Source organism: Limulus polyphemus, unplaced genomic scaffold, assembly GCF_000517525.1.
Source record: "Limulus polyphemus unplaced genomic scaffold, Limulus_polyphemus-2.1.2 Scaffold162, whole genome shotgun sequence".
In the NCBI taxonomy this organism is placed as follows: domain Eukaryota; kingdom Metazoa; phylum Arthropoda; class Merostomata; order Xiphosura; family Limulidae; genus Limulus; species Limulus polyphemus.
The window spans coordinates 708,662-732,234 of record NW_013665772.1 but is presented as its reverse complement, the minus strand read 5'-3'; the positions used below and the strand labels follow the sequence as shown (position 1 = coordinate 732,234).

The 23,573-nt window shown below is 32.9% G+C and overlaps 2 protein-coding genes across 2 annotated transcripts in view; one reads left to right on the top strand and one right to left on the bottom strand.

The window, feature by feature from the left end:
- Positions 1–2,221, bottom strand: part of LOC106477065 (dual specificity tyrosine-phosphorylation-regulated kinase 4-like) — a 67,892-nt gene extending 65,671 nt beyond the window's left edge. Inside the window, exon 1 of the mRNA XM_013937669.2 lies at positions 1,990–2,221. Within this exon, the coding sequence (XP_013793123.1) occupies positions 1,990–2,052 (63 nt within the window). The 5' untranslated portion in view covers positions 2,053–2,221. The remainder of the gene's footprint in view (positions 1–1,989) is intronic.
- A 3,436-nt stretch (positions 2,222–5,657) lies between these two features.
- The window catches only part of LOC106477108 (cullin-associated NEDD8-dissociated protein 1-like), a 78,983-nt gene continuing 61,067 nt past the window's right edge, over positions 5,658–23,573 (top strand). The window contains exons 1-4 of the mRNA XM_013937709.2: positions 5,658–5,801; positions 14,206–14,307; positions 19,970–20,037; positions 23,170–23,282. Coding sequence (XP_013793163.1) covers positions 5,760–5,801; positions 14,206–14,307; positions 19,970–20,037; positions 23,170–23,282 — 325 coding nt within the window. The 5' untranslated portion in view covers positions 5,658–5,759. The remainder of the gene's footprint in view (positions 5,802–14,205; positions 14,308–19,969; positions 20,038–23,169; positions 23,283–23,573) is intronic.

Here is a 23,573-nt window from a genome sequence, read left to right as displayed (position 1 = left end):
TGGTTCACGCGCATTACGCGCCAGAAGAGACGAAGCAACGTTCACACGTTAGAAGCGATGATCATCGGAGAGTTCGTGAGACACCCAAACAACTTCTTTAAGGAGTTTCCCATATTCTTTAGATGTTTATGTATTGTTTAAGGAGATGCATGCAATTTCAGGGCCATTTCTCGAGTGTATTGCCTTGGGTTAGACTCAAGAAGCGTCTTCAGAGTATCAATATCAATTCCAACATGTCGGCTCCTGCCATCACAGTTTTTAAGGGTAAAGTCACCTGAACGAAATTTGCTGAACCATCGTTGAGACTAACGAGCGTTCAAAACATTTCCATAATCTTCTTTGATATTATTTGTGGCTACAGAGTCGTTGTTTCCCTTCTTGTATTCAAACAGCATTACATGCCGAATGTGTGTCTCGTCGTGTGCAATCACTATAAGATATTAGAGTATACTAAACTTTACACATTATATAGGCTACACTAACGTGACGTTTAGGCGGTTGGTTAACTGTTATATGTGATGTACGTTTTTGGAGGGTGGTTAATGAAAGTGTTCCAAAACGCGACATTAATTTCTTGACGACCTAATAAATACGAATTTCAGTACTACAATTCATCTTTCGTAATTTTTCATTCGAGAAAAATGCAAGCTAACCGTAGTTTAGGTCTTGTTCGTTTTCAGTTTGGATGATAATTTGGTTAAATGTTATATATCCTGGCAAGAAATCTGAGTTATACTTAAAAAACAACAACGAAAGAAACTAAAAGCAGAAAACTAACAGAACACTAGGCTTAACAATCTTTGGAATTGGAAGAAATATACTGTTAATCAACAACAACTGTGAACAAAAACATGGAAAAAATCGACATTCACGTATGATTTTTGAGTTTTTTTAGTTTGACGTTTTATGATTTTTATTTAAATTTTTTACGCTCTAGAATGCGACTAGAACTTTGACTTTTCTTAAAAGTTTAAAGCCCCCCAGTGGCACAGCGGTATGTCTGCGGAGTTACAACGCTATAAAAGTTAAAATAAAAGTTAAAGTGTTAAAAAGATTGTTTGTTTGTTTGTAATTAAGCATAAAGCTACACAATGGGCTATATGTGCTCTGCCCACCACGGGTATCGAAACCCTGATTCTAGCGTTGTAACTCCGCAGACATACCGCTGTGCCACTGGGGGGCGGTGTTAAAAAGAAGTAATCATTTATTAGAATGTTTCTCACTAATGAAGGTAATTTGGCTGAAACTTTGATCGTATACTTTATTTTCCTTTTTAGCGAATTTAACCATTTTTTTTTTTTTCTGTTTTATCACATTGCTATTCGTGTTACTTTGAACCCATTGACGACCAACTTCTTCAATATATACCATGTCGCCATAAATAAACGTATAATACGTTGAAATAACTTATACGTAGTTTGGTACAATTCCTAGTAAAGTTGTTCTTATTTCAGAAATTGAATATTTAATGAGTTTTTTTATAATGTTGTTTTTAAGAGGTTGCTTTAGTGAGGCATCGTTCATGTATTTTATATTTATGACAGTACGGTGACAGCTCTTGATAAAACGCAGTGATCTGCTAAAATATGTGCAACTTAGTGACCTCTTGCGGTGAAGTACGGGGATTTGCTCTAACGTGTGCATGTTATGAAATACATGAACTTGAAACTTTTTATTTCTATCATGCACATGTTAGCTACTTCAATATAAAACATATTTTGTGTTACTTTTAGATTTTGGATACGTTTAAGACTAGGCAAATTAACAAACTCATTATTCTTCTAAGAATCTATTTAGCTTATAATGAATAACTTAAATTAATAAAATAAAAGGTGGCGCTATTTAATTTTCGTGGAACGTAAGTATTAACGGAAATATAATTTACCAGGCATCAGTATAACATAGATTAAAGTGACCTTCTTATATAGACTAAACGACATTAATAAGGTAAAATATACATATATCAGCTTCTAACTGTTTAACGCCTACCTTTATTAGCAAATCTCCCTTTATCTGTGGAAACTGCCGGTCTGAATACATTTCTTCGGCCATTGTATGGCGGACTTACCACTAAGTTAGACTGACCAAGCGTAATAAAACTGTTTGATCCTAATGTTTAATAGGAACACCATATAGGACAGTTGGAATGTTATTAACCTTACAAACTTCTCGAAAGAACTTGCGCGCACGTGTGTTAAACTTCAGTCATCATACACGTTTTGACGCCTCTGATGTTTAGGCGCTCACATAAGCGCTTCTCTATCGTCAGCTGACGAGGCTGCGATTCTTCCGTTAAACCACCCAATCACGGCTTCGCTTGTTGCAACTATGATTTCTGTAGAAATGACGAAACACGATCGAACTTCTTGCTGTCCAAAATAAAAGCTGAATCCGGTAAAACAGCACGTAAGCCAGATACATACAACCTTTAAAAGGAGTCAATTTTATAACAGGGAACTTTTGAATCACAGTAATTAAATGTGAAAATAAAAATTACAATTCCGAGTCACTGTTCTATGCAAATTTGAGAATAAGTGTTTAAAATTGTGAATCAATTTAACGAATTAAAATGCGTAAAAGTTCATGTCAGTATAAAATATATATATATATATACACATATATATATACACGACAAAATCAGAAAAAAAAAGGCAAACGATAGAACTTACTGAAGGTTAACTTCAACATAAATAGGCCAAACTTAATGTAAGAGCAAGAAGTAGTATATACTGATCAAAAATAAACACAACATGTTATAACGACTACAATTATATTATCAACGTGGTTGGTGGGAAAGAGTGACGTTTTGACAAACTGTAGTCACAAACTGCTGATTTCCAAGGGTGAGTCTGTATTTAGCGATGGTTTAATAGTGTTGATGTAGAAAAATGATTTTATTTTTCTTCTTTTGCAGAATTTATTTGAGTCGATATGTCTGCAATTGTCCCAGTCTGTTTTATGTCCGGTCAACAAGGCATGTTATAATAGGGCAGAATTCTGTGTTTTATTAGTCTTGTTATGTTCTTTTATTCTTGCCTCAGTGTGTCTTCCAGTTTATTTGATACAAGCCTGTTTACAGGGACCTGATATTATACAACTGGTGTTTTCTATGTTTGTTATCAGATGTTTTTTTTGTCAAGTTTTGACAAGAACAGATCCAAGTGTTCTGTAATATTTTCAAATAGTGTTGAACTTATTTTTCTTGCCTGTTGCACGAGTTTGTAGTTTAACGTTTTTCTTGGTGATGAAACTATAACGGTACGTGTTCTGTTTTAAACACTATATGATATGTCGGCGTTTGGTTTCGATGGAGTTTTCACTGTAGATATTTTGAGCTCTGTTGTTCAAGCACTTAATAATACTGCGTTTAATAAAAGGTGGCTGGTAAGTCTGGAAATGTGAGTATCAATTAGTATGAGTTGGTTTCTTGTATATGGTCGTGTCGAGCCTGTCATTCTGTCCACTCATGAAAATATCAAGGGAAAGAAGGTTGTTGTTATTCTCGATTTCCATGGTGAAATGAATTTTGTTGTATATGGAATTAAGGTGTTGTAAGATAGTTAAAATTTTTCATGACTATGGGCCAGATAACAAATGTGTCGTCAACTTAGCGTCTTTAAAAGCTGGGTTTCTTGTCGTTAGAAGAGACAAAATTTTATTCAAAAGCTTACCTGATGTGTCTGTTAAAACTGGAGAGAGAGTGGTGATCCCATGGCAAGCCCGTCTGTTTGTTCAAATAAGTAACTGTTGTGTTGAAAAACTGTGGATTGTATACAAACTGTGGTTAGTTCCATAATAGCTTTTATCTTCGTGCCAGTTCTGCATGTTTGATGATACAGAAGGTTTCTGTAGTTGGAATGTTCGTGAACAGGTCTGCATGTTTGATGATACAGAGGGTTTCTGTAGTTGGAATGTTCGTGAACAGGTCTGCATGTTTGATGATACAGAGGGTTTCTGTAGTTGGAATGTTCGTGAACAGGTCTGCATGTTTGATGATACAGGGGGTTTCTGTAGTTGGAATGTTCGTGAATAGGTCTGCATGTTTGATGATACAGGGGGTTTCTGTAGTTGAAATGTTCGTGAACAGGTCTGCATGTTTGATGATACAGAGGGTTTCTGTAGTTGGAATGTTCGTGAACAGGTCTGGATGTTTGATGATACAGGGGGTTTCTGTAGTTAGACTGTTCGTGAACAAGTGTATGATATTAAAACTGACGAGGACATCCTGGGATAAAATATGTAGGGCTCTGAGTTGTTCATTCATTCCAACAACCACGCTACCAGAATCACCAGCTTATCACGTCACGTCCACTTCAATCCTCTTGGATACCATACAGACGCCTTCAAAAACTGGCGCAATAAGAAAAAACTACAGACACATGGGAAAAAAATTTAAAGATCCGTTGACACAAACACCATTCAAGGACATACAAAGCATAGACACATCAACGGAAAAACCTCCCGCCTCCGATCGTCGAACATAGACAAAAATAAGTACTCGAAGTAAGCAGACTCGAGCCAACAGATTCAGAGCCAATTCTCATAATCACAACATACATCAAACACCCTTTTAAAGAAGTTTATCAGGCTTCATGCGCAAGCTAAAGTATCCAGTTAGCGCCGACGATGACGACCAAGAAGACTCCAAAGACAGCCTATTCCATTGGTGCAAGCCTCTTTGAGCACACAACAATCTAAAAGATATATTTAATGATTATTCCAACGACGCTCTTATAAGCCAAACGACATTTTGCGTTTTCTCAAGTTTTTATTAATAAAATATCTATGTACGTTCTTATTAATCAAGTATTTTTTCTTCCAGTCTAGGTTTATAGTTTGGGTACTGGCTGGATAGAATATTAGGCACCCAACAGATGAAAGTGGGTTTTGCTTAAGGTACTCCCATTTTCCTGCTACATCAATTTTTTAGGTATTGGATCTTTTCATCCCATCCCTGTTTTGTTAGATCCTGTGATCACCCCCATTTTTGTTTGTTTGCAAGGATGGAGCTTACATAAAGCGAAAAACTTTCGCAAGATCCTCATGATGAATCTTCCCACAAAATGATCGGGCGGCTCTTTGGGATTTTCCGGTTATCGACTAGATGGGGCGAAGGCTTTTTTTTTTTTTAATGAAGACTGCCGATTACATCTTCCAAGTCACGAGCTGGGTGAAAATAAATTTTCTTTTTCTGTACGTTCTTGATTCTCTATAACCTAAATCCTTCCACGGATAAACTGAACTGAACGGTGCAAGCTGACCTGAAGACGGAAGTCTTTCGAAACATCGTCTTTTCTACTTGGGTTACTTTTATAGATTAGTTATCCAAGACTTTCTCTTCAAGTATCACTTTGAACATGCCAGTTGCTGTGCCAATTTCAACCTTGTTAATCAATATCAAACCTACATTGTTACAGAATTATGTAAAAACGTACACAGTAATGTAAAGACAAATAACTATTTCTATTCATTAAAAAAATCAAAGCAGGAACATAAATTTAGGTCTTAACTGACATTACACCAGAGAACATTTTAGTTCTTTTTTTTTTTCACGACTGAATTTATAATAAGAACAAAAATATTATATTAATAAATTGGATAATTTCTTCTCTAAGGCGACATCTAGTGGTATATTTTTGCTTTGCTTAAAGGCAAGAAAGATACTATTACTAATGAAAAATTTTCACCATTACCGGTAGCGTATTTTCAGGAAGTTTTGACTGAAGTGGAACTTGTATTTGTAAGCATAGACCTACACAATGACGAGTGCATCGTATCATATAGCAAATCTTCTTGAAAAGGTAAGTCTGTAATTTTAAATAAAGAATTTCTAAGACAACCGAGTTAAAGTGTCACAATCGTGGTGTAAATAATTTCAACCCCAGACCTGTTTTCCAGGTCGTTTAGGCTTACCATTACCAAAGCCAATACTGTCAGACTAATTCACAGATAAACATCAAATTATTACCACAATATCAGCACTAACGATGAGCAAGTTACAGTGAAAATTTATACTCGCTGGGAAATAGTATTGATTGTAATTAGCACTTGCATCTGCCACTACTTTTGTAGTACTACTACTAGTTCTACTTCTAGATTTCATTGTACCATTGTCTATAATTTGTAGACTGTAGTGTAAAAGTAACCTTGTACGTTCTTTTTGTATGCTTTGATGACTGTAAAAACGTGCTTTAAATTCTTTTTCCACAAAAACCACTGTGCTTATAAAATCAGGTGAAACTTGAAATGTTACTAAATCCAATTAGAGCTTATTTAGTGTTCTCAATAATTATTAGCAAGAACCAAGACACCAATAAAAAAAAAAGTTAGTTTTTGAAATAAGAGTGGAATTTATGATTGCCAAGTAGACAAGCTACATAACATAAGCAGTGCTAGTTTACCTACCTAAAATTTTGGTTGTCTGGATAAATGTCATTTAATAAGTGCCACATTTAAAGGAGAATATTTATATCATATTTTGACAAATATCTGTGTATTGTTGCCAGCTCTAAATGATAACTTTTTGTTTATATATATATATAATGAAATAAACAAGTCACGTTGTTTGTTCTATAGAATATTCATATTCACAGTTATCATTAGTTTCATAAAGGAATAGAAAGTGCAAAAAACATTTTTTGTTAAAAAAATAGGATTTTCATGACTTGATGACATTTTAAAACATTTTTTTCTAAACTAAAGTTTACCACCCTTCTAAAGTGATTTGTTATGTATCCATATTGTCTTTTTATGCGAGTCTTCCATTTATGGATAAAGACTGTTTTGTGTTTGAGATAAAGAATATCTTGATATCAAACTATCCACAAATTTCACTGTGTATAGCCTGAAGTGAGAATTAAGAACTTTTTCAAGATAAAGTACAGGATCAATATACTTCAGTGTTCTTACATTCCTACATTGTTTATTGATGTATGTATATTCTCAATATGGATGAGATTAAATGATAGCAACTACAAGTAAGAGAGCATTATGCCACAGTATGTTGTACCAACAACCAGTGATGTAAGAATGAAAGAGACTCTGGCAATGATGAAACTAAAACCAATATTGAACTCCAATTTATAAGCAATAGAAATTACATATATGTACACAAATAATTTAAGGGTAACAAGGGACCTGTTGGTCCATCTAGGCCTTCCCATTCACTAAATAAACTTTAAAATAAAGCACTCAAAACCAGTCCTTATTATTCAACTTTTTATCGAGCCTTCCCTTAAACTTGCTTAAATTACTTGCATCCACCACATATGAAGGCAACCCCTTCTAAAAGCTAACCAACCATTTAGAAAAAGAAAGCTGTTTTAGCAGATGACGACTTCTACCTTACCAAAATTTATTTTCATGTCCCTGAATTATACCATTCTCCCTATTAAATAAAAAAAAGATGACACATCGACACTATCAATTCCCTTAATCATAAATGCTCTATCAGATCCCCTTTTTTTATTTTTTCAAGATAAAACAATTTTAGAGATCTTAATTTGTCCTTTTATTGCAACCTTCTATTAACCTGCCTTTGAACCCTTTTAAAAACAGTTCAATGTTGTTCGTAATGTAAGAAACCCAAGATTGAACACAGTACCCCAAATGGAGCCTAACCAATGACTTATACAATGAAATTATAACCTCTATAGGCCTGTATTCAGTATTTTTAGTAATAAAACATAAAATCATGCCTCACCACTAGCAACAGCACACTGCTAGTATGACTTAAGAGACTGATGAACCAAAACATCAAGATCCTTTTCTCTCACAACACTGTTAAGGTTATTATCGTCAAAATTATACTTATAATTTACTTATAGTCCACATGCGTTATCTTTCGTTTATTATGATTAAAATCCATCCTCCATTTATTTATCCAACTCACTAAATGATCTAAATCCTTTTGTAAAGGATCATCATCAGCAGCAGCAATACCTAAAATGTCAATATCATCAGCATTTTTAAGCAGTTCATTGACTATTCTGTGGATTATGTCATTGATATAAATCAAAAAGAGCAAATGTACCAACGCTGAGCCCAGTGGTATCCCACTTGTAACAACCCTTTGCTTTCTTCCATCCAGCCAATTTTCTGTCCAATGAGCCAATCTATTCCCCACATCTCTAGAGATACCTTATTTTAACAAGTCTTTTATGTGGTACCTTGTCAAATGCATTCTGAAAACCCAGATACACCAAATCTATACCCTCATCTACATTAGAAATAAAATCTTCAAAGGATCTCAAGAGATTAGTTAGACTAGATTTTACCATAGTGAAACCATGCTGGATATTGGACAAAATTTTAAACTTTATTAAATTACTTCATATTTTATCAGACTTTCCAAAACTTTTCCAACCACTCATGTAAGACTAATAAACTTATAATTACTGGGACAATTTTTATCACCTCCGTTGAAAAGAGGAGTAACATTAGACAACTTCCGATCTTCTGGCACTTGCCTGCTATTAAAAGATTTAAAAAAATATATTTGTAAGTAGTTCACATATCCAATCCTTAATGTCCTTCAAAACTCTTGGAGAAATATCTGGCTCAGGAGTTTTATCATCCTTTAAACTTCCCAATTTTATCTTAACAAGCTGAGAATTAATGCGATCATGTTGTTTGATGGTGTTTCTATCTATCAACTGTTCAGGATGAAGAATATTACTTAAATATTTATTTGTAAATATTGGAGGAAAAGTAGAATTTAACAACTCAGCCATCTGTAATCTTCCGATAATAGAATATCTGTATTATCTCTCAGAAGCCCTACTCCCATTCTGACACTTTGGTTACCCTTAATTTATTTTTTAAAAAATCTTTATTACTTTTTCTACATTTTCATTCAACTTTTTTTTTCATGTATTTTTTTAATTTTTATTATTTCATACTTACATCCAGATGTTACCCAATGTCCATCCCATCAACCATTTCTATATTAGAAGTTAATAATATATCTAAAATGGCATTGTTTCTGATAAATTATCTGACAAATCTGTTCATCAAAGTGTGCATTCCACAATCTTTTACAGAGTGCATTTCAACATGGTAGTATACATTTACTGTCAAGAGTTATCTATTTGTTTATCCTCCATTGCTGATTTAAAAACAGTTTGTGGTAGAGTACAGTAAGAATCAGATATAATTTACAGGGATACTGAAAAAAATGTTTAGATATGCATTTCAGAGGCTGAAGAGTTTATGTAAGTACACAAAGTGTACAATGGCCAAAAGTATTTTTATCCTTCACACGAACATCACATTGCACTCTGATTTTTTTTTTGTATAACAGGCTTGTACATTTTACTAAAAGCTTGCATTATTTTGTAAAAAAAACGTAGTAATTACAGAATTATATTCAACATTCCTTCTCATACACTACATCATGCACATTGTTAACTGCATGGATTCTTTCAAACATTAGCCATCATTTGAGAAATGTTTTTGGTGTATGTGTATAACATGTCAAATGTTCACCATTAACTCATATTTCTGTAAAAGTAGGCTTATTTTCTTATGTTTATAACCCTCAAGCTGTTTTTAACTATAACTCTTCTCTTTAGCCTCTGTAATCTTTGCATTTTTATTCTGTATTTGTTGTATTTTGGTGAGATTAAGTGATTTATCATTATGATGCTGGTTGTTTTCTTAACACCTATACAAAACTAGTGTTAACTAGCTTCTTTTAAACATTATTGGATGCTGCAGTTGTCAGTATGTATGCACAACATACTACTTGTAGTCTCTTAACACCTATACAAAACTAGTGTTAACAAGCTTTTTTTAAACATTATTGGATGCTGCAGTTGTCAGTATGTATACTACAAGTAGTATATTGTGCATACATACTAACAACTACAGAATCCAATAATGTTTGAAAGAAGCTCATTAACACTAGTTTTGTATAGGTGTTAAGAGACTACAAGTTGTATGTTGTGCAAACATACTGACAACTGCAACATCCAATAATGTTTAAACAAAGCTTGTTAACACTAGTTTTGTATAGGTGTTAAGAAACTACAAGTATTATGTTGTGCATACATACTGACAACTGCAGCATCCAATAATGTTTAAAAAAAGCTCATTAACACTAGTTTTGTATAGGTGTTAAGAAACTACAAGTAGTATGTTGCTTTCATTATTCATTGTTTTTGAAAGATGATTTCACACACTTTGATGGAGCTGGGTGAATTGATCAATTAATAAAATCAAATACCTGTGAACAACAGTTACATCAAATAGTGTCTTGTAAACTAATAAAGTAATCAAAATTACTGTTAATCACTTGTAAACTAATAAAGTAATCAAAATTACTGTTAATCAATTAATATCATGAAAATAATGTACTAGTCAAAATTAGTGTTTTCTATTATTCCAACAGTCGATTGATCAGAATTATAAATTGATTGTCACAAAAATAATCAACTAATCAAAATTAGGGTTTCTGATTTTTTGCTGTTTTCAATTATTATAACTAACCAAGTAATCAAAATATTGCCATTATATTTGTTTGTTGTTGTTAATTACAAAGGTACATAATTTTGAAATGTTAACTAAAGAGAAAATAACTGGCTGGCAGCACCCACTGCCATCTGTAGCTTTTTAAGTGTTAAAGTATAAAAATCAGTATTTTTTTACAGTATCTGATGTTTCTGATTTAAAGTGTTTCTTCAGTGTTGTATGAGAAGGTACAGATATAGTGGAGGAATCCAGGGATTGTGGTCCCCCCATACATTTTTTTTCACCAGAAATTAATGACTGTACTGTTTAATGTTGTATAAGAAGGTACAGGTCTTGGAGGGTCAAGGAGTATGGACCCCCACATTTTTTTGTTATTGAGAAATTAATTATTTTTGCATATTTTCCACCCATTTTTTAGAAAATAATTGAATTATTTAATATTTTATTAGTAGATGCAGATTGAGGGGCATCAAAATCTCCAATTATTTAATTACCATAGAATTTTGAGTTTTTCTGAAACCAGCTAGAGTTATACCTGCAACCAATAAATGATTATTTCTAAGCTAATGCAGCAACATGAGCATCAATTAAATGTTGTCCTGGTCAAATTTCATGCCTTGGTTCTTTCCACACACACTAATAATGTATCTAGACTAGATATACGTTTTCTTCAGTTAGCACTTTTAGAACACCTGGAGTTCTTATAATGTAGAGTTGTTAAAGAATTGATTTTTTATTGTTTAGAAGTTAGAATTCTCACAAGAAAGAAGTTTTCATATTTTTTTTTGTCTAAAATAAGTGAAATTGCAAGTGGTATGAATGTATAAGTAATGACTTTTCAAAAAGTTTTATCTTTCAAAATATGTTATTCTAATTTTTACGTTGTTTGACTTTAAATCTAGGCTACTTTGAGAATTTCCAAAAAATACTAGGTTTTTATTTTGGCTAAGTACTCATTTACTTAATAAATAAAATCAGTTATTGGTATTTATTTCCCTTGATTACTTACAAAGTGTTCGAGTTACTGCATAATTATACAACACTTAATTTCACAGCATTATTATAAATACTTATAAACCTATAAAACAGTATGGAAATGTGTACATGGCATTGTTGCGACAGGTGACTGATAATTTAATAAATCTCTTATTGTTTAAAAATGTTAAATACTGCAGTTGTGATGACTGCATGATAAATTTTTTGTAAAAAGTTTGGGATTAAAAATAACTTAATTCTAAATTATTGTGCCTGAAGTCTAAAGACAGGTTTTGTTTTTCTGGCTTTTAATATATTTTCATCTCTGGATAAAATATATTTTGATGCACAAATTTTAAAGTCAATTTCATATGTTAATTCTAACTATATTTTAATAATTTTAACTTAGATATTTTAGAATCAATATTTTATCATTTTCTGACATTTACTTGGAGTAACTTATGAAGGAAAAAAATTCATTTTTTATTTCTGCACAACTGCCAAGAGTTTTGCCTGTAAACAAAACAAAATTGCTTGTCAATGTTCTTTTAGAACCTTTCTGCTCATCCAAAATAATATATTTTTGTTAATAATTTATTATCCCTTGAGAATATATTTTTCCTTTTTCTTGATTGTTAAGCATTTTCCTTAGTTTTTGTACACGCCTTGGTTGAAACCTTGCTATGATGTCATATCAAGTGGTTTAATCCTTTACCAGTGAAACAGCTTTGAAAGAAGCTATAAGGAAAGTTTAATATGATTGGATAGAGTAAGAATTACACTATTACATAATAGTACAATAAATAAATACATATAAATAGGTGTAAGAGTTTTTTTGTAGTTTCTATAAATCTTTTTTTCAGTTCCATTCATTTGTGAAATGTGAAAGTATTTTTATGTTAAATTGTATCTGTTTGAAAGCTGCAGAAACTTTTTTCATTGAGAAGACATAAGATAAAGATAAAACATATACCTGTTCAATGGGTAACAAAGAACTCTTATCAGAAGTTTTAGACATAAACAAACTTACAATGTTTAGAGAAGGTTTTGTCATCATCAGGTACAAGTATTTTACTTAGACACAAGAATACGCACACTACGGTATGAAACAAAGTCACATGAATGGAGATTGCTTAAGGCTTAATAAATGTATCTTGTTGATATTTGATCCTTTGTTTGAAATTAATGTTTTTACCTTTTAATAAATATATTATGGTTTTATTGAGTCAGTGTTTGTACATTTTTTTTTTGTTTACCAAAAAAATAAAATTATCATCAAATCAGATAAGTTTAATGTTTAGTGAGTATGGTAGGCATTTACAAAATATTCTAATGACTCAAAACTTTAAGGAATATTATTTTTATGTTTATCCTATTCAAACTATGTACATAAACAAATTGGCTAACTTGCTACTTAGTTATTTCTAATTGTAATTGTGATATGTTGTAAGTAAAACATGTTTTCATCATCTAATTATAAATTTATTTGATTTACAGAAGATCATTGTGGGATTAGTGCATATTTTAGAAACAAACAATGGCAACAGTGTGGTAGCATTTAATGAACATTAGTGATTCATTCGTCAAGTAGAAAAGGTTTAGATTACATCGGCCTGTGATGGTTTTATTGTCTTGAAATTTTTACATGGTATACAGTAATTCCTGTATGCTGAATCTGAAAATATCAATTTTTTTCCATGAAGTACAGATTTTTCACAAAATGTCATAACGCAATACATAAAAGAAATACCACAATACATAATTTTGAGACTACAAGACGTAGATTTCAAAAAAGATCAGGATGAATGAGGATGCATATTCATTTGACATCAATGTTCTTCCCTTTTCTTCAGTTTGTTTGTATTTTTTTTAACAAACATAATAATAAAAAATGCTCATTGTAGTAAACGAAATAATAATTTGATCTAAGTAAGTTTTTTTTCTTCACGATTTGTAAAAGATTCTCACTTGACAGAAAAATATGAATATTATTTTTTAAATCTGATAGCTGAATTATGGAAAATCCATTATTAAAACTACTTTTATGAAGTTTAAATTTGCAGGCCTGTGTTATTTAAAAAACTGTGGGAAAATATATTTTTTTTGCAAAATGTACAAATGATGACCTTCAAAAGAGGTCAATGATATGAAACCAAAAATAATTCATAAATTACTTGTAAAAAAATAAATAATGTTAATGGAAGTAGCAGTATTAATGCCATGTTAGACTAATGCAGCGATTGAAAAAGTTATGAATGCAGTCACTCTTTTTTATATTTTTTATTTTGTACTTGTTTGTACAGGAGTATGGGGCTTATACTAAATTGATTACTGACCCTGTTGAATAATCACTTAGCAAATATCACTAATCACGAGCTCTACATATTGCCAAGTTCCTTCAATTATATTTCATGAAATTCTTATGCCTAATGTAGTTAATATTTCCATGCTGTTACAAATATTATATCCTTTGTTTTGGTTCAGGAAGTGTCTTTAAAAGTATTTTATTGTACTATTTTCATGTAATTTTTGTTGTTGCAATGCCAGATATTTGTATATATTAGAATTGTACATGTACAATGCAGTGAAAGAATGAACAATTAACATATTTTTATGAATGTTTTGTTTGTAATCTCTCAGTAGCAAGAATATATTTTTGTGAAAATAAATACGAGACTAAGACCAAATCTTGCCTTTGTGAAATATATTTTAATCCTCAATATAACTTTTCGAGATATTATTTTATTCTTTTTGATCTAGATGACCTCTAGTGACAAAGATTTTCGGTTTATGGCAACCAATGATCTAATGGGTGAGCTACAAAAACAATCCATTAAACTAGATGATGATAGTGAAAGAAAGGTAAGTAAAAGTATATTCCAAAATAAATTGATGTAGTAACATTGCTATTTAAAAGTTCCTAAACACTAAAAATAATAGCAGATGGGCTTTAAAAATATAAATAACTTAAGACAAACAAATCCTAAGAATGAGTAAGATAATGGGATTTAAATACTTATGCTATTATTTTAACATGTTAATAATTGTTTCCCTCTGCTAGAACTCACCATTAACCTAGAAAATATCCTAGTTGTTCTTTCAGCTTAAGCTGTACAGTTTTGAGCTCTCTCTGTTTTGTTTAAAGGCATCTATAGTTCAAGTGTGAAATTCTGAATATTCTATGTTTTAACTTGCAAACTAATATATAATAATTTATAATCCATAAATTTTACATTATTTTGTTTTCTGTGGGAATGGCACAGAGACTGAAAAAAATTGTGTGCGCTGTTAACTTAGATTTGCTTTTCTAAATAAGGTTGGCTGTAGTGGTATTTATTCAGTTCCTGTACATTCTTGCTTTCAAAACATACCTCTGCTTACACTATAGCTTTTTCCACTCTTTGCCCATCTAAGCATTAAGAATGCTTGCTCCAGTCTTTTATACCCATCTTGAATGCCCTTGGCAAATTTTAATTTGCAAATTTCTCCACCAACTTCAATGCTTCCTCTATCCAGGTATTGTATATAAGCACCTGATTCAGATAATGTAATCACTTTTTCTCAACAAAGCATTTGGAATGGGTTTCTATAAACAGGAGTGCTGTAATTATTCACAATTTATGTAACGATGTTGAACGTGGTTTGTATTACTATGGTTGTATCTTTGTACCGACGGGTATGAATTACCAAGTTAATGTTTCTTCTATAGAGGTTATTCAGACAGCTATGGCTTACAGTGATTTTATTTTAAACATCTTTATCCACTATCTTTTGGTATTCCAAATATCAGAAAGTTTTTGAATCCTCAGTACTACCAGGTCTACACTAAACCCTTCATATTCTTCGACCCAGATAACCTTTTCAATTACCGAATTGGGTTTTTATAGTTGTTTTATATTGTGTTTTTTGTTGTTGGCTTGTGGATGTCATCGGTTGGGTGCAATTCATGTGCTTTTGACTCCTTGTCTTTCCACATTTGTCCTGCTTTACCCCAATAAGTCTTTTCTTCCCAAGATACTGACAGCTAGGGTAAGGGAAAGATCCTTCTCACTGATTCATTTGTCAGCCATTTCTCACCTTTATGAATGCTCCAATCCTGACAGTTTGTTATGTCCTATTAGGGCCCTCACGCGTTATGTAGTTTGTACTAACTCATTTTGAGGTAGTAGGAATCAATTGTTCATTCATTGGAATCCTTTCATTTTCCCGGGACTTATCTCCCATTACCTTAACATGGTGGCTTCACAGGGCCTGTAATGGATTATAGTTACAGGAGAGGACTTTTGTGTGTCATTTCACCAGATTTGTCATATCTCTATGTCAATAGCCACCCATTTGAATTGCTTTCTGGAAGACATTTTGCAGCCTGGTATGTGGACTACTCCTAATACTTTCCCATTTCATTACTTACATGATCTGACAGTTTCCTCTTCTGAGGGTTTTTGACTAACCCTGGTAGTTATTTTGGCCACATATGTTAAATATTTTTTTTACCAGAGGTGAGTATTTTCCTCAATCATATACTCTTTTCTTTTTTTTTTCCAGGGTCCCCTTATTATTTCATTGGATCCCACTCTTTGGCGAGTGTTGCCCAGGCAGTTATGCTTTCTCTTGTAAGTTCCACACTAGCAACCACTTTCACTATAATTACTACAGGTTGCAACAGTCTCTGTCGAAATGGGGTGTTCTATAAGACCATCTAGGGACCTACCGGATGGTATTACGTGATTATTATGGACTGCCATTCATGCACTATCATGAGTAAAGCTAAAGGGGATCCTGCCCATCCCTGCCGATTTTCAGGTTGAATAAATCGGGGTTGGTTTGCTTTTAAAAATGTAGGGAATTTGGTTCACCTATTGCACAGTTTCCAGAGCACAGTTTTTCAGGACACCCCAATGTGTATAATCCCCTCTAAACTCTACTAGTGGAGCTTGGGAGTTCTTATCACCCCAGTTTCCAGTCACTGGGGTGGTGGACAAAGGCTTTTCCTCCAAAGTGTTCGAGTGTGTTCCTCCATTTTTCGAGAAGAGGGCGAACTTGGGGGCATCCTACTCGAGTTCTTGGATGTTTTTCCCAGTTGGCAGTACAAGTGTCAACAGCCTCAGCAGGAGCCTACTCATAATTCCGGTTCAGATTTGACACAAAGCTATCCGGTTGGAGGGTGTTTGGCCCTTCTCTATGATCCATGTTGGTTTTGTATATTGTTCATGGAAGGAGGTCCACTATCTCCTCATAATTCCAAATGTGATGTTGTCCCATCCTAGGTCCTTGGTCGAGTATAGGTTCCACATCCTCTCCATAATCCCAGGGGCAAGCAGAATACTCCTTGCCCACTTGGTTGGGGAGTGAGGATGAATATTCATAATTCCAGACCGGGTGAGTTCTGTTCCTTTGGTTGAGTACAGCATACACGATCCCGTCATTCCAAGCATGGGGTGTTACCTTTTGGACTTCTTCAGGTGGAGAAGAAAGTTTGTCCCCTTCATTGTTGCTTACTTTCTCATTGTAATTTTGGTGGTGCAAAATGCATTACTCTATGGCTACAGGTTGGAATCCAATCAAAAATATATATAACATGGCAGTCCAATAGTCCTAGCCACCAATGTGGGATATAGGTACCACAACCCCTTAATTCCAACCCAGAGTTGTGGAACCTCTGTTGTCTGGTTGGGGCTGGCCTATACTGATGATTACTCGTATTCTATTCCACCTTTGATATAGGAACTGACTTCCTAGTGAAGAGCATACCTGATCTGGATGTAGTGCAGTTCCCCCAATCTTGTACCATTTTATTTTGGTACGCTTCCATTCTATAGAGATGCTTTCTGTATGGTTCATGCCTGCACCAACCCCTCCACCTTCTCAATGTGAGTTTCTAGCTACAGTGTCAGCAGAGGTAAGTAGGTTTTGGAAGTTAACATTTTAATAGACTGAAAATGTATACTTACCTCTGCTGACACTCTCCTGCCATACCTCCCCACTAAAAGCTGGTTTGTGTTTTGAAAAAGTGATTACATTAACTGAATCAGGTGCTTATATACAATATCTAGATAGAGGGCGCATTGAAGTTGGAGGAGAAATTTACAAATTAGAATTTGCCGAGGGCATTCGAGTGGGGTATAAAAGACTGGAGCAAGTGTTTTCAATGCTTAGATGGGCAAAGAGTGGAAACCTTGGAGATTGAGAAATAGTTATAGTGCCAGTGGAGGTAAGTATGCTATGGAAATACATTTTCAGTTTAGGAAAATTTGAACTTTTAAAAAATATCTTATTAATTATATTTTTTAGTAAGTTCAGTTATGTTTACATATTCTTTTAGGGTTATCAGCAAAGAGACAGAATTCTTATATGGGTATTGAGCAGTTGCTTTGCTAGTGTTTGTTTATTACTGATCACTGAAAAATAATTGAATTTCATAGGAGACTTGTTTAGTGAAATTTCTTGTTGAAAATTGTTAGCAAATAACTTATTTTTGTATTTATTTCATGTATTGTATTGATTTGTTGAGTGTGTGTGTATGTGTGTGATAAGCTATTAAAGGTTCAGGGTCTGATCACCTACATTTATAAAGCAGTTATGAGCAGTTTATTGACCATTCCTTTGCCTGTGTTGTTGATGTAAATCAAAGAAGGCAAAGGTCCCAATCCTTGAGGTACCACAATTGTCACAGCAATCCAATTTCACTGAACTCCATTTATAACAACCCTCTGCTTTCTTCCACTCATCCAGTTTTCTACCCAATGAGCCAACCTATCCCCAACATCTACAGAGATACTTTTTTTTAACAAATCTTTTACGTGGCACCTTGTCAAATGCTTTCTGAAGATCCAGATACACCAAATTCACACCCATACCCGCATCAACATTAGAAGTAATCTCTTCGAAGAATGTGAAAAGATTAGTTAGGCAAGATTTTCCCTTAGTGAAACCATGCTGACCATCCAACAAAACTTTAAACTTTGTTAAATGACTTTGAAAAGCATCTTATGTCAAACTTGCAAAAACTTTTCCTACCACTAATGTAAGAGTAACAGGTCTATAATCACTGGAATAGTTTTTATTACCCCCTCGTCTTGAAAAGAGGAATAACATTAGCCAACTTTCAATCCTATGGCAAGCTGCCTGCTATTCAAGGACTTAAAAAAATATTATCAAGTGAGTCATATATCTAATCCTTAACTTTATTCAAAACCATTGTTGAAATATTATCTGGCCCAGGAATTTCAGCATCCCTTGAACTTCCCAATTTTTAACAAGCTTAGAATTAATGTGATCATCTTGTTAGATGTTGTTTCCATCTATCAACTGTTCAGGATGAGAAATATTGCTTATACTTACATTCATAAATATTGAAGATATGCGACTTTCTGTATCATCCCTAAAAGGCCTTACTCTTATCCTAACATTTTGGTTACTTTTAATGCATTTAAAGAAATCTTTATTGTTTATTTTTACATTTACAATCATTCTTTTTTATATATACCCTTTTCAGTTATCTAATGACTTGTTTGACCAACTCTTGATCTTCTATAATCCTGTAAGGTTCTCGTCATAACAGTAATTTTTTTCTCACTTAACATTATTCAAAGTTTTATGTGTTAGATTTTCTAGTGTAATGGATCAAAAAGAATTAAGTTACCTGCTTTCTGAGTGCAACTTAGAAATGCCTGTGCTATGACACCTGTAGTAACTTGTCAGTTATTTTTAAACTTTAGTAATAGTTAAATGAAGCATTGAAACAGAATACAAATATACAATAGGAGAAACAAACAGCCTGGAATTGTGTAAAATTTCACCAACATTAATATTGATGAGACGTTGTGACAAATAATCAGTGAATGATGAGAGTTGAATCATATACTACAGTGTTTCTGAAATAAAAGTTAGAGTAATTTGTCTAATTTACATCTCACCAAATTTTAATCAGATACACATGTTACATTTGGTATCAATTTGTACCAGAAAGAAAAAAAAAAAATCAAATGAGTTGGATTGCTTCATTTAAAATACTTTAATCACAGAGTGTTATACAAGTAATTGAGTTAACACAAGATCATGATGAAGCACTAGCTTAATGATAAGCAGGCCTGCTGCAATTGATTGATGAACAATCATGGGAATAGCAAAGTTTTGAGACACTATCTCATTTCAGCACACAGAACAGCTTGATTCTTTTGCACATCAGTCTATGAGATTTACAAGCCACTACCCTTGAGCTACCTTCCACCTAAAATCATGTTTAATGTTAATTGCGGTAGTGCATGTGGTGATCGCCCATCACCAATAGGAGGGCAATACACCCTCCTTTGCACAGTAATTTTATGGGGGCTGTAATATGTGTGTGTATCCAATATTCTTATTCTTGAAATTTTACTAGAATGCTATGCTAGTTAAAGAATGGCCAAACTGGAAATAAGATTTGTTACGTGGGTGTGTGCAAAAAAAAAAAAAACAATGTTGGGAGTGTGTTTTGCAGTTATAAGAACTTTCATGTTTGATTTTTGTTTAATGTTACTTGTAGGTTGTCAAAATGTTGCTGAAGCTTTTGGAGGACAAAAATGGTGAGGTACAAAACCTTGCTGTAAAATGGTAAGTTAGGATTTTCATCTTCAACATATTTTGGTTTAATGAACATATTTGGAAAATCCATACCATATTCACCATTGGATTGTTGGCTTTTATATGCATTTATCTATAAGTAATCTTGATGTTGCAATTGAGCATAGATTAAACTACATTTGTTATATTCTTGGAGTGTAAAGAAGAAAGGGAGAGAAGACAATAGTTGGTTCTTTCTCCTTAACTGGAAAAAATGATAATGTTTGTTAATGACAATGTAATGGAGTTCCTAATTATGACCAATGCATCAAAAGTGAGGAAAGTTTAATATTTTAAAGAATTATCTATATTTTATATTTACAAAACAATCATTTACGATGTTTCACTTGAAATTGTAAACATTGGTGTGATAACAGAAAGTGAAAAGCAAACTCTTCCCTGTTTCAAGTAAAAACTGTTATAGCATGTGGGCTAGATAAGGTTACAGTGCACCTCTGTCATCCCCCAGGATCCTACCACATCAGTGGCTTAAAGTGTCCTAAACATGAAAAAAGAAATTAACATTTGATATTTTGGGATGAACTACCTGTAGTAGTGTAATTTGTTTAAGATGGATGTATAGCATTTCAGCTCAAGACCATCAGCTTTTTTTTCTTATTTTAGGTGTGCTTATTATTTGCATAAACATGTATATTTAAGGTGAGATCTTCTATTATCAGGATAAAGAACTCTAAAGTCTTGCGTGTTTAATGTATTTTTTTGCACAAATCCAAGATGCAAACCGTAATGACAAAGATTTAGCTATCACATTTTAAAATGGCTACATGTGTTGAATTTTGAGGTGAATAAATCTGCTCTGTACATTTACAACAGTATTTGGAAAGGTGAAATGCACTATCTAACCCATGTCCTAATGTGTATGATGAAATTGAACTGTTTTCTTGCAGATGCAGTTTGTCAATCCCCAAAATATTTCCTAATTAAATTATTATTTTGCAGCTCATATCTTTGACTTGTTTTGTGTTTGTATTTGAAAGTATTGAAATAAAAGTTTTCTGTCATGTCCACTTACTTGCAAGCATAAATAAACATGGATCCCAAAAAGCAGACCTAGAAGAGGAAACAGAGGGACGATGGAAATGCAGAAGCAAAGAAAGGACAACTATGTGTAGTTCATTTCGCAGATCTAGAGTCTGACTCATTCACATTTGTTTCTCAGTATAAAGATTCAGACAAGAGACTTAGTAAACTAAAAGTAGTATGTGAACCAAAGCATAGCCTATGGACTCCTCTTACAGGACGGATGAGGTTTGTGCCCTTGTTACAAGTGAGGTAACAGAGGAGAATGGATATCACTCTGACTGCTACCAAACAACAAGATCACAATACTGCATCACCTTCAAAGTACATCTAAGCCTTCAAAGCACCCATGAAAACGTTTTGCAACACTCAAGTGACAAAACATTCTTTAATCCAAACTGCATATTTTACAATAAAGAAAAATGCACCAAACTCAATGAGAAAGGAGTTTGGTCAGCTTAAGGGACCTCAAAATTTGAGTTCAGTGGTTGGAAAACAGTTATTGAAGTGGCAGAAAGGAGAGGTGATGAAAAATTTCTTAGCAGAATAATAGCTCACGTCCTATTTGCAGTGGAGGTAGATTTTAACAGAAGCTGTTGGTAAAACATCTTGGAGATCTAGATCACTAGAGAAGTGATGAAAAGGATGAAAAAGAGAAGGAATTGTAAAAGGACTTGGAAGAGGCACATTGTTCTACCTTTCTTGAAGTGTATAAAGTCATCAACAAAGATATTCTATATGAGAAACATGTTCTGAAGCTTAATGACCTTTGTCAATTTTATTTCCAGCTTGCAAAATAAACTATTTTCGAACTCTTCCACACTTCATTTAGCTTGCTCGGTCTTTTGTTTGAATCTGTACATTGGGAAAAAACTTCGAATGAATCATATTTTGAGTCTGCAAAAGTTGTTCCTTCTTTGCTTTTGTGTTTCCATTGTCCTTCTGTTTCCTCTTTTGCATGTGCTCTTTCTAATCTATGTTCATCTGTGCTTGTAGGAGGACATAGTAAATGAAGCTGGGAGAAGACATTTATTTCAATACTTTCATGTATACACATACAATAAGTCGGATGTAACAGCTGTAAAATTGTAAATGAATCAACAAATATTTTTGGAATTGACAAACTGTCCCTGCAAGAAAAACAGTTTATCATACACATTAGGACATGGGCTAGATGGTATCACTGTGCATTTAACTATTACCAATACTGCTAGTATTTCATCATCATTCTTCAGAAAATAAATATCTAAATTAGATACATTTACCTCAAAAATCAACCCATGTAGCCATTTTACGATGTGATTGTTAAATTCTTGCCATTAAGGCAGTCATTTTGGATTTGTAAAAAATAAAAGAGTGCACATATTGAATATATAAAAGTTTGGGTTTTTATACTCTGACAATATACGGTTTGATGTTGTATATGCTAAGGCAGATTAGAAGTATAACTAAAGACAAATTTGTATTTTGATGGTCTCAGGCTATAATCTTATAAAGATATCTTTAGAAAATGTACTATTAGAAGTAGTTCATTTCAAAATGTCTAATGTTAACTTTTTTTTTTTAGAATACACTAAGGCATGTAAAAGCACTGATGTGATAGGTTCTTATAGAGGATGATGATAGCATTTATTTGTTGGAGCAAAATTTTCTTTTTTTTTTTTCCTTATCTGAATTGTTTCAGGTCTTAGATCTTCAAAGATATGAATTGTATCCAGTTTTTTATGAATATTTGAATGAAAATAATTTTCATATCACATTTATTTTGAAAGAATGTAATATTTTGTATACATCTGACTAGTTCTACCACTTGGAATATTTTTTCATGAAGTCAGATAAGTATGTAGGTTCAAAAAATTAATTAAAGACAAAACTACAAAATTCTATTACTTATGCACTTTTGTAAGATGGACTTTACTTCATCAGGGCAAGCTTAAGTTCAGGTTTTGTGGCATATTTTTTCATTTGCAAATGTACAATACTGTTTGTTGATTATATAATACTATTCAAATTTTAGTTAGCTGTTATGGTCTACATAAAGTGTAAGGTGTTTCATTGTTTGTACATTGTTGTGCCTTTTAGTTTGGGCCCACTTGTAAACAAAGTAAAGGAATACCAGGTGGAGACAGTTGTAGATACCTTGTGTAACAATATGGTATCTGAGAAAGAACAGTTGAGAGATATTTCAAGCATTGGTAAGAATTTGAACTTTATGTTGTGTGAATTAGATAATGGAATTTGATCTTCTTATTTCTCACAAGAAAAAAATTTGAGTTCCAGATGCTAATTATTACAGTTACAAAGCTTATACAAAATTTCTATAATGTTAATCTTTTTTTTTTGTGTGTTTTGTATTTGAGTAATTCTACTGACCTAAAAGCAGTGCTTGCACTTGAGTCCTGGTTTTATTGTAAAACACATGAATATTATAGAAATAAATGAACCTACAGAAATAATTTTTGAAACATTTTTAATGCCTCTGTTTA